The sequence below is a fragment of the Idiotropiscis lumnitzeri genome, chromosome 1 (assembly GCF_059441095.1).
Source record: "Idiotropiscis lumnitzeri isolate Australia: NSW breed Sydney's pygmy pipehorse chromosome 1, RoL_Ilum_1.0, whole genome shotgun sequence".
NCBI classification, from domain to species: Eukaryota; Metazoa; Chordata; class Actinopteri; order Syngnathiformes; family Syngnathidae; genus Idiotropiscis; species Idiotropiscis lumnitzeri.
Genome location: NC_142391.1, coordinates 42198316 through 42213452, shown reverse-complemented (window position 1 = coordinate 42213452; position 15137 = coordinate 42198316). Strand labels below are relative to the sequence as shown.

Sequence of the window (15137 nt, the reverse complement as noted above, 5' to 3'; positions counted from 1 at the left end):
TATATATATATATATATATATATATATATATATATATATATATATATATAAACGCCTGTAGTCTGCTGGTATGCCTGGCATGGCACAGGACCATCTGCCAATTTCCCAAACATGCTAATCGAGGCCTGCATGGATATCAAAATGTGCTAGTTTTTACACTTGAGTGCACGTGTGCCATTTCTGACAACAGAGACCTTTGTTTAAGAGACATATATATATATATATATATATATATATATATATATATATATATATATATGTGTGTGTGTGTCTATTTGCTGCGGCAAGACTGCGCATGAGTTGAGTGTTTCTAATGGCATTACAAGTCAATGAAATATATACTTATTATAATCCCTCCAGGGGATATTCAATTTATACTCTGCTGTATATTTTTTCGTGTGTTGCACACCACACAGAAACAGATTACACACATTCAGGCATGCAAGGAAAGATGGCAGTGTGAAAGCGACAGTGTTGTATCGCTTGAGATAGTTGTGGGGATGGTACCTTGCTCAAGGGCATCTCACCAGAAGTCTAGAAACATCCAATGTGCTGCTGCCTTTTTTTGTTTGGTTGGAGCAGGACTGGATCTCTCTGACTCCAAAGCCTAAGTTCTTAGAGATGAGCTGCTGATCAGTTGGCTCCTTATCAGGAGAGGCCTCGGGGTTCATACTCACATACTGATGTCTAATTAATTCTACTGGGTTCATATACATTTTCATGCAACTGTGCATGGGCATGGTTTGTGCCTAATTGCACAGCTTGAAGGCGACAGAGATAGTTCGAAATTGATTAGTAATCTGGTCTTCTTCTAAATAAATAAAATGCACCCTATTAACAGGCATGGGAACAAAGGCACAAGCTAAGCAAATTTTTCCATCAGACCTTTTAAACAAATCAAGTCTCAGAGCGGTTTGGTAAAAGGTAATGAGAATCATGTTACACAACTCAGAGAAGCCCCAGTAGTTGCCGGGAAGGCTATTTAGGAATGCTGACCTGCTATTTTCCAGGTAGAAATGAAGCTGTAGACCGGTGTGCTTTATAGGCAGCCCACAGATTATTCAGCCTTTCTACTTTGTCAGCTTTCATCTGCAGAGGAAAGAGCAGCAAGCTCACCACCATGCAGGTGTTTTGGAGCCCTAAAAGGCTTCTCGTCTTAAGTTAACATAGTCAAAAAAGACATTTTCTGACCGCCATGTTCATAAACCATCAACAGTATATAGTGGACACCCGTTTTAATGGAGTGATTGTTTACTGCACATTCTGTGTCAACATTGAAAAGAAAGGCTGAAAGAAAAAACATGGGAATTACTTTTGAGATGTTGAATGGTTTAGTTCACTTTCTGATATTTAAAAAAAATCAAGGAAAATTATGAAATGTCTTAGGTTAATTTCTTTATTAAAAAACGATCACAAATTTATGAATTGGTTTGATATTGCTGATGATTTGTTGTTCCGTGGTTGGGCCATCAAAGTTCACAGAATAAACATCTGAGGGCCGCACTTAAGTGTAGTTAGCTATGACATCACATTTGCTTTGCCGCTGTCTTGATACGTGCACCGCATATGAACACATGGTCAGACATTGTAGCCCATGTAACACAAAATACATTAAAACTTCAAGGCAGATGTTTTTTTTTCCTTTTTTTTTTGGGAGGGGGTAGAAAAATATTGTCACGATCTGCTTTGTAGGTTTAGGTTTTTGACTTTAGTTTCATGTTTTTTCTTGTTCCTGTCTTCTGTCTCACCATGCTCATTGTGTTCACCTGTGTTCGTTTACCCAAGCCCCAGTGTTAACCAATCAGCTCCCTCCTGCCTTTTGTGTCTTGTTCAGATGTTCCTCATTGTCTCGTTAATTTGTTTGCATTCAGTTCCCTGCTTACTTTCAGTTCTTGTAGGTTCATTGTCGCTGTCAGATGTTGTCCTTTTCATTGTCCCTGTTAGTTGTCCTCCTTGTCCTTGTATTTTGTGGAGCCCTGTTATTTTGTCCTTTTTGTTATTTTCGTTTTTCCCAGTGCCTTGTATTCTTTACAATTGCTTGGAATTGAATTAACTGAAGTAGTTTGCGCCTCTGATTGCTTTGTCATGCTGTTGCTGCTTGTTAATCAACAAATGCATTTCTTAGGCTTTGATATTTATTTGAAATAAATGCCACATGGACCGCACTGACAAGTTAATTCAATAATCCGTCTCTAACTGAGCCACACCTGATTGAATTGCAACGTAATCCATCTGAATGGAGCTGAATCAAATTGTTCCACTTTAAAATGTACCGTCCTTGGATCATTTCGCACCGTATGTATTGAGATAAAAATGGTCTTTTATGGGAGAAACAACAGCCCAATTCTTAAGGTGCAATATTATGCTGGCTAATTTGGGACTGGTCACAGAAGCGCACAGTAAGCAGGCTCAAATTTGGCTAGGCACAAAAAAAAATGTGACCTCACTGAAAATGAAAGAATAACACACTTTTTATAGTTCTGACCGATGTCTACTCTTTTCTTCTTCACTGCATGTGTGTGAACAGACAGTAACAATAATGATATAATACAATGTCAAATTTAAAAAATACATCACGGAATATTGACGATATCCATTAATACATATTGCTGCCGTTGGGCAGAATCTCCAAAATCAACACTTTTCAGGGGGAAAAAAATGCACTTTTGTTGAGCCATTGTCAAAGAGAACAAAACAAATGAATCCATAAATAAATGTGAAATAAATAAAAGAAAAAAACAGACCCACATTGGAACTGACTTGTACTGACTGAAACTTGAGCAAATGCGGACATAGACGGTTTCCGGCCAACAATGACGATATGCATGCAGGCTATATACTATTATGTTTACATTTATACCATTTGTTACACATACAGTATGAAACATGTATGGATGCTATTAAAAAAAAAATTGACACAATGTTCAAGAAAAGAGTAAATCAACTGTTTCTCCTTTCCTCCGCCTCTGTTTTCATTGTCTTTGATGAAAGGTTACAAAAGAAGAATTGGAACACGCACAGTATATACGCCAACCTTGGTGCTAGTGGAAGGTCATCATGGGGATGAAAGGCCTCATCTTGTGCTGCGTGATTCTGGCCATGGTCCTCCAGCCCTCCACCGCTGGCCTGGTAAAGAAGTTCATTCGGCACCGCAGGGAGGCTTTAATGCCTAAGAAGAACCAAGAGAACCACACGCTGCCAAACCCTGACCAACCAGTCGTCTTCAACCACGTCTACAACATCAACGTTCCCTCGACATCGCTCTGTTCCGTGGACCTTGAGTCACCTGGCGGCACCGTGCCCAATCACAAGAATAGCCCACTGGACATGCAGAACACGGAGCACATGGAGCACACGGTGGATGGTGACAATCAGATTGTCTTTACGCACCGCATTAATATCCCCAAGCAGGCGTGTGGCTGCAACAACCAGTTGCCTGATATCAAAGAAATCCTCAACAGACTGGAGATGTTGGAGTCCGAACTTTCCAGTCTGAGAGAACAGTGTGGCAGTGGCGCAGGTTGCTGTGGATCTCAAGTTACTGGTAGGTTAACATGACACACTGTATGCTGAGTTAGTGTCATGCATGTGATCTAGAGAAGTCCACTTTAAAAGAATTGTTCAAAGGTTGGCATATAAAAAAAGGAAAAGGAAGTCCATCACTGCTGTTCCAGCAATCCCAACATCATCTCAAAACCTTGTGTAGTCATCAAAAACAACTCTCACTGTAGATGTACAAATCAAATGCTCGGTGGCAAACTTTTAAATGCAAATTACTTCCCATTATTCCTCAGTGCTGTCTACTGACAAAATAAAGCTTGTCAATTTTTGAGTGTGATACATTAGTTATGCTAGATTGTGCTTTGAAGCAACACAAAGTTTGCAACTATCAAATGAAAATCTCACCATACTGAATGACACTGATTTCATTAAGGGAAACAATATTTGGATATATACACTCAACAACAAGGATCACAAGACCTACCAGTTACATACATTTGCTCAAATGACCTTTATATTTTAAAAAATATTATTATTAATAATTATGAAATTAATTCAAACTGATCATGTTTAATGCATTCACTGAATCATTAAGAACCAGATAAATATCAAACTTGAAATTTCTGCCAGCGTTAGTATTTTCAAAGCATTCCTAGATTACTGGTGACCTATTTTTAGAACAGGCCTACGGGCTACTCATGTAGTCCTTGGGGTCTACCTGGCTTCCACGGGCACCATGTTGGTTACAACATTGTGTAATTATACACAACCTAATCTAATGAAATCCAATAATAATACTGCATCAAACAGTGTGTTTTTACAAAGATGATAAAAATTCTTTGTTGTGGTTGATAGTGTTAGGAGAGTACTAAATTAATAATATACTTTGGATTTTGGTTGAGGGTTGCAGTGATGTTGAGCTGCTCAGCATCTTTGTGAGAGCTATAAATAAGATGCAGCTGCAGTAGATTACAACCACAATAATAACCATTAAAATTTCAAGGGAACCCTTGTATTGGATCGTATTAGTCTGTGCAGGAATGCCAAATGTAATGCTCTTCTAGAGAATGTTGCTCCATATTAACCATAAGCTACCAGTGTCTTAGTTTGATTGAGCTACAATGCAAGGATGTGTGCTAATGAAAGCCATGAAAAGAAACCAATAAATTATAATAATGTGGCTGTCATGAACATCACTGATTACATTTGAGGATTCAGTAAATTATAATAATAGTAATAATAATAATAATAAAGGCGTAATAAAAGATTAATAATGCAACGTTTACGTTATTTTATTGAGTTGATGTGTCCAAAATCCCCTTATGATGTCTTATTGCATCCTTTTCATCTATCAGGAGAAGTCTCCACAAAGCCTTACTGTAACGGCCGTGGGAACTGGAGCGCTGACACCTGCAGCTGTGTATGTGAACCAGGGTGGAAAGGCCCCAACTGTACTGAGCCTGAATGCCCCAATGACTGCCAAGATCAGGGTCGCTGTGTGGATGGGAAATGTGAATGCTTTGAAGGCTTCAGTGGGGATGACTGCAGCACTGAGCTATGCCTGTTGGATTGCGGTGATTTTGGTCATTGTGTTGAAGGGGCTTGCCTGTGCGAGGAGGGCTTCATTGGTGAGGACTGCTCCCAGACAAACTGCCTCAACAACTGTCTGGGTCGTGGCCGTTGTGTTGAAGATGAGTGTGTCTGCGATGAGCCGTGGACGGGCTACGACTGTTCTGAGCTCATCTGTCCGAACGACTGCTACGACCGTGGACGCTGCGTCAATGGGACTTGCTTCTGTGATGACGGCTTCACCGGAGAAGACTGTGGCGAACTCACATGTCCTGGCAACTGCAACAACCGTGGCATGTGTTTGAACGGCCTTTGTGTGTGTCAGAGCGGCTACAGTGGAGAAGATTGTTCGAAACTCACCTGTCCCCAAAACTGCAATGAACGAGGCCACTGCTTCAACGGCAAATGCATCTGTGACCCGGGATTTGAAGGGGACGATTGCTCTGTTCTGTCATGCCCCGAAAACTGCAGCAACAAAGGCCAGTGTATAAACGGAGAATGTTTGTGTGATGAAGGATACCAAGGCGAGGACTGCAGTGAGCTCTCCTGCCCTAACAACTGCCAAGCTCATGGGCGCTGTGTTAGCGGCCAGTGCATATGCGATAAAGGGTTCACCGGCGAGGACTGCAGCATCAAGACCTGTCCTAAAGACTGCATGGGACGTGGGGAATGTGTAGATGGCAAGTGTGTGTGCTTTGCTGGTTTTGCCGGTAAAGGCTGTGGAGAACTGACCTGTCCCAATGACTGTCTCGGCCGTGGCCACTGTGTGAATGGCCAATGTGTTTGTCACAAGGGTTTCGCTGGTGAGGACTGCAGTGAGAAGACCTGTCCTAAAAACTGTCTGGACAGAGGATATTGCAATGATGGCATCTGTGTATGCTACGAAGGCTTCACTGGGCTCGACTGCTCCATCCTCACCTGCCCTGGGGACTGCCAGAACCAGGGGCTCTGTGAAAATGGAGTGTGTGTCTGCAATGAGGGATTCATTGGTGAAGACTGCTCTGCGGGTAAGGACAAGAGCTAGATCATTACTTTGTATTTCAGAAATTCTTGTGCTTACGAAACTGTTTGCAATACATTCGCAATTAACATGTGAAGGGCGTTAACCTTAAACGTCACTCCAATGCTTGACTAGCCATCCATGATTCTTGTGAACAAATTTAATTTCACCAATTGTTACTTTTTTTTTTACCTTAACCTTTTAAAATGTTGATGGGTCTGAAAACATGTGTTATGTAATATGAATGTAACCACATTAGGACTAAAATGGCTTTTTTATGGAGCAAACTGAAATTTGGAAATAATCCCAATTTCCTTCGGTCTCTGCAAAGCAAAGAATAGCCAATTGGAAAAAGATGGGGAAAAAAACATAGTGCCTGTTCTGTATTGCAAGTGACGATAATGCTCGTTGTGGGCCTACTGTAAAAGGGCTGACAACTACCAAACAACGGAAGGGGAGGACTACAACCAATGCCCATTAGTAATGTAGATACAGCTGCTAGTTCCTGCCCAATTCATTATCACCCTGTCGTTGACTTGCAACCAGCCCAGAATCGACATCACCTGATGCCCAATGGGGAGTTTCTGTGAAGCCCATCAAAATAAGCAATCAAGAAAAGTATTATGTGGTTTTCAGTGTCAAAACCTTCCGCAAAGTTTGCGGTAATAGGTATACTTGATTTTTTGAGAGTTCCCATGTACTTTTTCTGTTTGTCCACAGTTTCTCCTCCAAAGGAACTAACGGTGGAAGAAGTCACACCTGAGACGGTGGATCTGTCTTGGGAGAATGAGATGCGTGTATCAGAGTACCTCATCACTTACGTTCCCACAGCCGCTGGAGGTCTAGAGCTGGATGTGCGGGTACCAGGGGACCAGAAGAAGGCCACCATTCGAGAACTCGAACCAGGCATTGAGTATCTGATCAGCGTCTATGCTATTCTCAACAACAAGAGGAGCATTCCTGTTAGCGCAAGGGTGGCCACACGTATGAGACTTCCAGTTTATACGTGACAATAAAACATTCTTAAACCCGTTAAAAAAGTTGTAAAATAATCGTCATTCCAGACCTTCCTGAGCCCGAGGGATTGAAGTTCAAGGCAGTGCGTGAGACATCTGTGGAGGTACAATGGGACCCCCTGGACATCCCCTTTGATGGCTGGAACCTCATCTTCAGAAATACCGTGAGCCTTGCTGACAAATCACTGCTTTATTCCAGACAAAGATTGATTTACAAATGTCATTAATAACAGCCTCTGTTATTATATAGCTTTTTATTATGCTGCAAATCATGCACTCTAAAATCAACAAAAAATTCCAGGGTCAGTTGGCCTACAATGAAAAACAGCTTGGATTGGAGACACACTGTAAAACAAAGCAAATTTACAATTGTCTCAATATTGAATATGTATTGCCACCATTGGCGTTTTAAAACGCTGCCACTCAAATCAATTTAAAGTTTATTAAATGTTGGTTTACGTCTTGTTGCTCATAGCTGACCTTCATGAAACTGGAGTGGCATTGATTTCCAGTCAGTGACTGGAGGAATGCAAAAATGGTTGTCTGAACTACATGGTTCCTGCACAGTGTAGACGTAATCAAAATAGCAATCAATTCAAACAGTGTGTATACTCCTATATGTGGATATATTATATCAATGAAACCATATGTCATATATTTATGAAGGTTGTATGGGTCTTTTTCCTGATAAAAGGCATTGTTTTGTTTTCTATCATACTCGCATTGTTCTCTAGTTTGGGGGGTAAAAGAGGGAATACTTTGCAGAATAAGCAATGTTTTAGGTCATCCTTTGATGAATGGTGTTTTTGGGTTCTGTCAGAAAGAGGAGGATGGTGAGATTTTGAGCGCCATCGGCCGACCAGACACCACCTTTGAGCAGTCTGGCTTGGGCCCTGGCCAGGAGTATGAAGTCAAACTGCAGGTAGTGAAGAACAAGAAGCATGGACCACCATCTTCCAAACATGTTGTCACAAGTAAGTGTATTCATGCTGCAAGATACTACTACCAATACTACTGCTATTATTATTATTAATAATAATAATAATAATAATACTATTATTATACTCATTGGCCTGGGAATGTGCCAGCCTTCTAATATTTTTTGCTTTGAATATTACACATTGCTTTTGTTATTTTAATATATTATGGACGATACACATAATTTTGTAATGTAAATATATATGTTTGGTCACAGGAGAAAAATAATTAATATTCCCTTTATTAGTCCCACAATGGGGAAATTCGAGATTCGAACCCAGGCCTCCTGGGGAGACTGGGTCTTGAACGCGGCGCCTTAGACCACTCAGCCATCCCAACATGTCATCTGTCTCCTTTGAATGCAAAAACAGTAGGATCCTTAATGTATCTGAGTGGATCACACTGCAGTGCATCATTATGTGGACAAATTGTCAAGCGTCTCTGATTAATTAAATTATTGCATTGTTCAGAGATGAGACCATTTTTTTCAAGAGCTTGACAACATCATGCTGATGAAATTGTTAGCTGTCAGAGAGGAGGTGCAAAAAAATTTCAAGTTCAACCTTTGCCTTGATCTGATTTCCGAATACATCTCTGATGCAGTGCTACAAGATGAATTCCAAAAGCTCCAAATCCAGTTTCATACATAGGATACATTAGCAAAAGTTAGTTTACAGGGTTCAAAGTTCTTTGTGTCATTCAGGCTTTCATAACATGCTGAGAGCTTTAAATGAGTCACTTGAATTCTGGTGTTTCCGCTCCTCATCTCACTCAAGCCACCATGTTTGGAATGTACCAGTCAGCCAAATAGTCAGGCTTAGAAGTATAGCTGCCTGTCTGTTCAAAGAATGTTCTAGTGACACCCAAATGAGACATTTAGAACCTGTGCTCAGCTCAAATGTGTATTATCATCCTTGCATAGAGGGATGTCTTTCTCAAAGTTGCCTGCGTGTGACACATCGATTCAAGCCCTGGTGAAAAGATGTCCTTCACGGGGCTTGGATTTGTGCAATGTTTAAATGACCTTATAAATACAAAAGTGTCAACACTTGCATTGCTGAAATTGCGAGAATATGGATCACACTTTGGTCTAGATGGAGGCATCCATATGCAGTGGAAGAGGTACAGTGTTCCTCACCACTTCACACTTCACGTTTTCCGGCTTCAGTGCTCTGCGGGTTTTTCCCCAAACATTCATTAAAAATATATATATATAAATAAATAAAAATTACAGCCATATCGGCTGCCATATTGCAAAAAAACATGTTTCGAAGTGATGAGTTGACTCGGAGGCTTCGCAACGGCATAATTTATCTAATTTATATATTTGTCTGTATTATTGTTGTATTGCACTGGAGAGGGGAGCCCTCTAATCTCGTTGCACACTTGAGTACAATGACAATAAAGGGATTTCTAATTCTAAATCCCCACAAAAGTAATAATTTAATAAATTCAACCTTTATTATTTGAACAAAAAATGTATATATATCTTTATATATGGAGAGAGAGAGAGAGAGAGAGCGAGAGCAATTTCTAAATATTTAAGAAAGCCCTGGCTTGAGATATTTTTATTCAGTTGATTTATGAAACTGTTCCAAGCGTGAATAAGAATATCCAAATATATTTGTTTGTAGATTATTCCATTAATACAGTGTGTGTTAACTGTATGGTTTATATTGCTACAACTATTTGACATGCCAAAAAGCCCTTAAATCACTACAGAGTCTTTTAAGGGGGGGAGAATTTTAGTACTAAGGTAATAATTTATAAGTGCCATTTATCTGCCGTATCAAGTGTCCATTAAAGTTGCGTGCATGAAGTGTGTGCGACTTACTACGTTGCCTACATGAGATACAAAGCAATCAAGACTTACTAAATTGCTCTTGCCAGACGCATGAGCAAGCGCTTGACTCAGGTGTCTTGCGTCTTAGAAATCATGCGCATGACCTGAAAAAGAAAAAGATCATTCATGACATCGCTCATGTTCCGTATGTCCTTGTAGGTAATCATGAAATTTGGGTGTGATAAAGATTAAAACAACATGAATTATTATTTAGCGCTGTGAGTTCATCTACGGCCACGGATGAAAAGAAAAAGCAGAAGCAGCTTCATCTTCAATGCCTGCCAAGTCCATGACTTGCGGTGCCCAACTGCTGCCCATTACTTTGCCTCTCTGACTTCAATTTTACCTGCAAGCAAACTGAACCACTGATGTGTGAGAGGCAGCTACAGCAACAGCGCTTGAACACAAGAGATGGCTCATAAATATCCAGAGGTTTTGGAATTCTCCAATGCAACAGTAACAAATGATTTTTAGCGATATAATGGAAACAAAAGTGTAATATTTGTTTTTCTAACACAGTGGCGTCAATGTACAAAGTTTCCAAAACAGAATACAATCCTTAAAAACATCAGCCATTCATTTCTTATACCGCTTGTCCTCATTTGGGTTCCACTTAAGATGGAGCCTATGGCAATTGACTTTGGTGCACTACACCCTTTTTTAGAAAAATGACTTGGGTATTACTGTCCACCATTGCCCATCAGATAGCTGGAGAACCGAGCAAGTCGCTGATCTCCTGATTGTAAAGTTTTGGGTATTATAATGACAAACTTAGCTTTTTCTACTCCAACTTTTATTGCTTCTCCATAATTTACGCATTGGCTTGGTGTGACTGCTTACGTCACTAGGAAGTGGGCGTGAAACATGCCAAAATACTAAACTGATGACACATTTCAAACGCAAAGTGTTGTTAACATAATTAATAGTCTCATTTCCATGGCGTCTGCTTTACAATCTGTGCAATGTTATTTTCAAAGTGTTGTACTGCACTTGCATTTATGTGGCTTTTTATGAGAACGGTAAACCCAGAGGAGATGGGAACGTTTTGTATTCCAATGTTAAGTACCTTAACAACATCAAGCCATGTTCTGAAACGAGACAACAACATTTATTTATTTGTGCTTCACACCACCAGGAATTGACGCCCCAAGCCTGGTGAACACACGTGATGTGACAGACACAACAGCTCTGGTGACTTGGGTGCAACCTGTGGCCAATGTAGATGGGATCAGCATCTCTTATGGGGCTAGCTCCAGCCCTGCTGATCACAGTGTGGTTGAGCTTCCCTCCACAGACACCCAATACCACCTCGGAGGCCTCATCCCAGATACCCAGTATGAGGTGACTCTGACAACGCGGAGGGGAGAGAGGTCCAGTGTCCCTGTCCATGACTCATTCCTCACAGGTAAGAACCTTTTCAGGTGTGGACTAGAGGATGACATGGGAGTGGATTTTCACTCCCGTCTTATCCCACTCCCACAGGAAAAAGGCCGTACCGTCCCATAACGGACTAAAGTAAAAAAAAAAAAAAAATACAAATCATGTCCCGGCGAAAAAAGACTCCCATCCTGTCTTGTTCTCGTTCACAATGACTATCACTCCACGACTGCTCCTTTTTGCCACTATATTATAAATCAGTGATTTTCAACTGGTGGCTCATAACCCATTTTTGGGTGATGGTAGGTCGGTAGTAGACAGCTAGTTAAAAATAGCTCATTTAAAAAAAGAGATTCTTATTTTGATTTTTTTTTTTTACTACAGTACAGAGTATAGCAAATTCCCCCATGCAACTTAATTTGGAAAGCAGCAGGAAGTCTTGCTACCTTGCTTTTACTCACTAATTTATTGTAACTTATTGTTACTCTGTAAACAAATATAGAGTAGCTCACCCTCTGGCGAGTCCACGTCATGGTGAACAATATACTTTTGGCAGTATATCAAACTCATTTGAAACAGATTTTCAACGTATAATGTGTGAGTGTTTGGTGGTGGTTGGAGGTGCCGTAGACGCTTAACGTCGGCCTGCTCCAGGGCAGCTGTGGGGACAGAACTTTGTTTACTGCCACCAGAGTGTGAACACGTGACCGCATGAATATTTTCATTGTGAGCGCTTTGAGAGTCCGTTTGTCCAGAAAAACACCATATAAATCTGACGCATTATTGTAAAAGTGGGCGCGAAGAAACAAAAGTATAATTCAGGTCCTAGGGTGACAGCAGTTGAGAAACACTTTTCTAAATGTGCATTAGTGGAATAAAAAGCTACAGCTGTTCACGACAGGCAGGTTGAGAATTGAATGTAGACATGTAACCTAGATGAGGTTGGAAGAGAGAGGGGTATGTGAAGGACCACACATTCTATAGGTTTATGAGGAAGGAAATCCTATTGCGATGTATTTAATGATGGCCGTGCTTTGAAGGACCTCATCTTTCACTAAGTTCAGGAAAACAATAAATACGCATTTCCTGTGGTAGGAAGCTTTCATTCATTGCCTGCAATGGAAACAACTTGTCAGCATCAGTATGAAATCAACTTCTCTGTGTGTGTTAGACTTGGATGCCCCCAGGGACCTTCAGAAGCTGGAGCTGACTGATGAAAGTATCACTCTTGAGTGGAAAAACAGCCAAGCTCAGGTGGACAACTACCGCATTAAGTACGGACCTCTATCTGGAGGCGAGCACAGAGAACTGCTCTTCCCTGCTGGACCCAAAGACACAACACAGGCCAAGATCATTGGTATACACAATCGCAATCGCTATTGCTGTCTTGATTAGTTATTGCAGTTTAACCTGACTGCAGAAATTCTCATATGGTCATTCGGTATGAAAATATGAGAGCTGGGCATTCCGTCAGTAGTGACACGTGATCCGTCAATCTGTCAACTGACAGAAGCTTGTTTTGCTGGTGAATGTTGGAAAATTTCAACAGACATAGCACCAATGGAAGTGGGTTTTCATCTGTCAGTGAAATCGTCACTATAACCGGGTCAGTACCTCCCACCCCAAGTTCCATCGAGGACGGAGTAGGTAGAAATGTTTTGGTGTAACGTGACAATCCTTGATGTCGTTATGAGATGGTGACGTCTGCTAAAGATGTTACGTCATTGACGTCTGTCACAAATGCTTGTCAGAATTAAGACTATCATCACAAACGTCCATTTTCTGCTTCAATGGGGGATTAAATTAAAGTCGAATATCAACACTGTTACGCTTTGCAACTTTGCAGATGCACAGGTGCTCGTATAACCTTCAAGTGGTTGCCATGACGACAACAATCTACACGCTTTGTTTGCATCTAATATTTTATGTATAACGTAATAAGTAGGAGAAGATCTGTTGGTCCTAAAATAGTTGTGACAAACTGTAATTTAGCAATGATGGATGCGCTGTTTAAAAAACGACGACGGAGTGACACTGACAGATTTGGTTAGCTTTAAATGATGATGGACTGATGATGACAGTCGGGTGGCCCGGTCGCTGGCGAATGACGAATGGCGGACAGGCAAAATTTACTGACGTGCCCACCTCTGGAAAATAGTAACATTTAAATTCAGTTTGACCGAACAAAAGCTTAACGACGCCACTGCCGGATCGTGACTTCACGATAACATTGCTATTCATTGTTGGTCTCCAAACCCAGTTCACAACAAACAGTGATTAGTTCTACAAAAAGACGCAAACCGTGAAGATGTTTCCAGTCATTATCCACTGATTTACCATCTCGACAGCACTTTATCCTGACCAGGGAAAATAGGGGAAGCCACTTAAAAACCTTCTTTCTCTTCCTTATTTATTCAGTGCTCACATGATATTTGCATCCTAGTGACACTAAAGATCCAGTTTTACAGTATGAAATGTTTACTCTTATTATACAGCATTATGTTCCGCCAGTTCATTTCTACAATGGCTCGTCTTTGTTTTGTATCGCAAAATGTTTTCCTAACTGCAATAGGCCCACTTTATGAGAAAACCACCCTGGGGGATTTGGCATTCACCGTTTAAATTGAATCACACTGGAGCTTATTTCGCATTTGCTCAAGCAAGCGATGTGGGCATGTTTTCATCTATCAATGCTGTTGACATTATAAAGCAATGCTTTGAGCTTTGTGCGTGTTTTTTTTTTTTAGTTTGTTTGTAGATTAGACACAATAAGAGAGCGAGGGGGAAAAAAAACTTTGTCTAATAGTGTCTTTGTCTGACACAATTCTTTGTCCTTGGGAGGCCCATCTCATGGAAATAAAGCATTGTGTCCATTCAGCAGACGTCCCCCTCTTCTCCACACACCTCACAAGTGCTTTCACACAGTTATTATCTGTAATTGCCTTCACGCTCGTGATTTTATTGATAATGAGTTTCCTGGGTATTAGGTGTAATTTCATGCTGCAGAACTCTGTGTGTGATGACCTCTGTGGGAGTTAATAAAGGAATTAAAGGCGATCAGGCCTAGAGAGGGCTTAATTGTGGAAACCAAAGGCTTTCCAAAGCCGGCTGTATCATTGGGAGTAGTGTTTCTGTTGCACGACAAGGGCCCTATAGATCCATCAATGCAAATACACCAGCCATGTTCCACTATGAGCTCAAGTTTACCATGAAATGCAATTTGGCTGCAACCTATTGTGCTACCACGCCACATGAAAGTGGTTTTTGTGTTTGCCATGGCCACCAAAGCCATTAGCAGAAACAGCTGGCCACTCGACGACACAGCCTCGCGGCCATTCAACTGGTGAAAGATATAGGAATTTCAGCAAACAATTACAGACCATTATTTCTTTCGAGTTCTGAAGATAAGTTGTTTTATTTTGCATGATTACCTAGGTCTGAGACCAGGCACAGAGTACGGAATGGGAGTGACAACAGTGAAAGGGGAACGGGAGAGCCTGCCTACGACCACCAATGCTGTGACCGGTACAATAACACACTTAATACCTTAACAATGCCCGCATATGTCAGTAATGTTACACTACTGGATGGGTTTTTCATTGTGATACACACACTCTCGGCTGTCAGGCTTGCAGATTAATTTCTGATCCGTGTGTATGCAGTTACTGTCGGGATAGGACTATATCAAGGGCAAGAAGCTAATAGGAGCATGCTTTACGTATTTCATGAAAATGATGTGCAACCAAAAACAAATGTGGTTCATAATAAAAATCCTATTGCTATTTATCATTATGAAATAATTAGTATTCCGGTGCCACTTCTGCATGGGGCAATTATTTGTGTCCTTACTTTC

General features: G+C 40.9%; 1 protein-coding gene across 4 annotated transcripts in view; it reads left to right on the top strand.

Moving 5' to 3' along the window:
* Positions 1-15137, top strand: part of tncb (tenascin Cb) — an 85316-nt gene that overhangs the window by 49474 nt on the left and 20705 nt on the right. For all 4 annotated transcript variants that reach the window (XM_088301597.1, XM_088301598.1, XM_088301596.1 and 1 more), the window contains 8 exons: positions 2992-3544; positions 4857-6077; positions 6791-7054; positions 7135-7250; positions 7907-8060; positions 11043-11312; positions 12456-12641; positions 14720-14809. In XM_088301597.1, coding sequence (XP_088157723.1) covers positions 3058-3544; positions 4857-6077; positions 6791-7054; positions 7135-7250; positions 7907-8060; positions 11043-11312; positions 12456-12641; positions 14720-14809 — 2788 coding nt within the window. In that variant the 5' untranslated portion in view covers positions 2992-3057. The remainder of the gene's footprint in view (positions 1-2991; positions 3545-4856; positions 6078-6790; positions 7055-7134; positions 7251-7906; positions 8061-11042; positions 11313-12455; positions 12642-14719; positions 14810-15137) is intronic.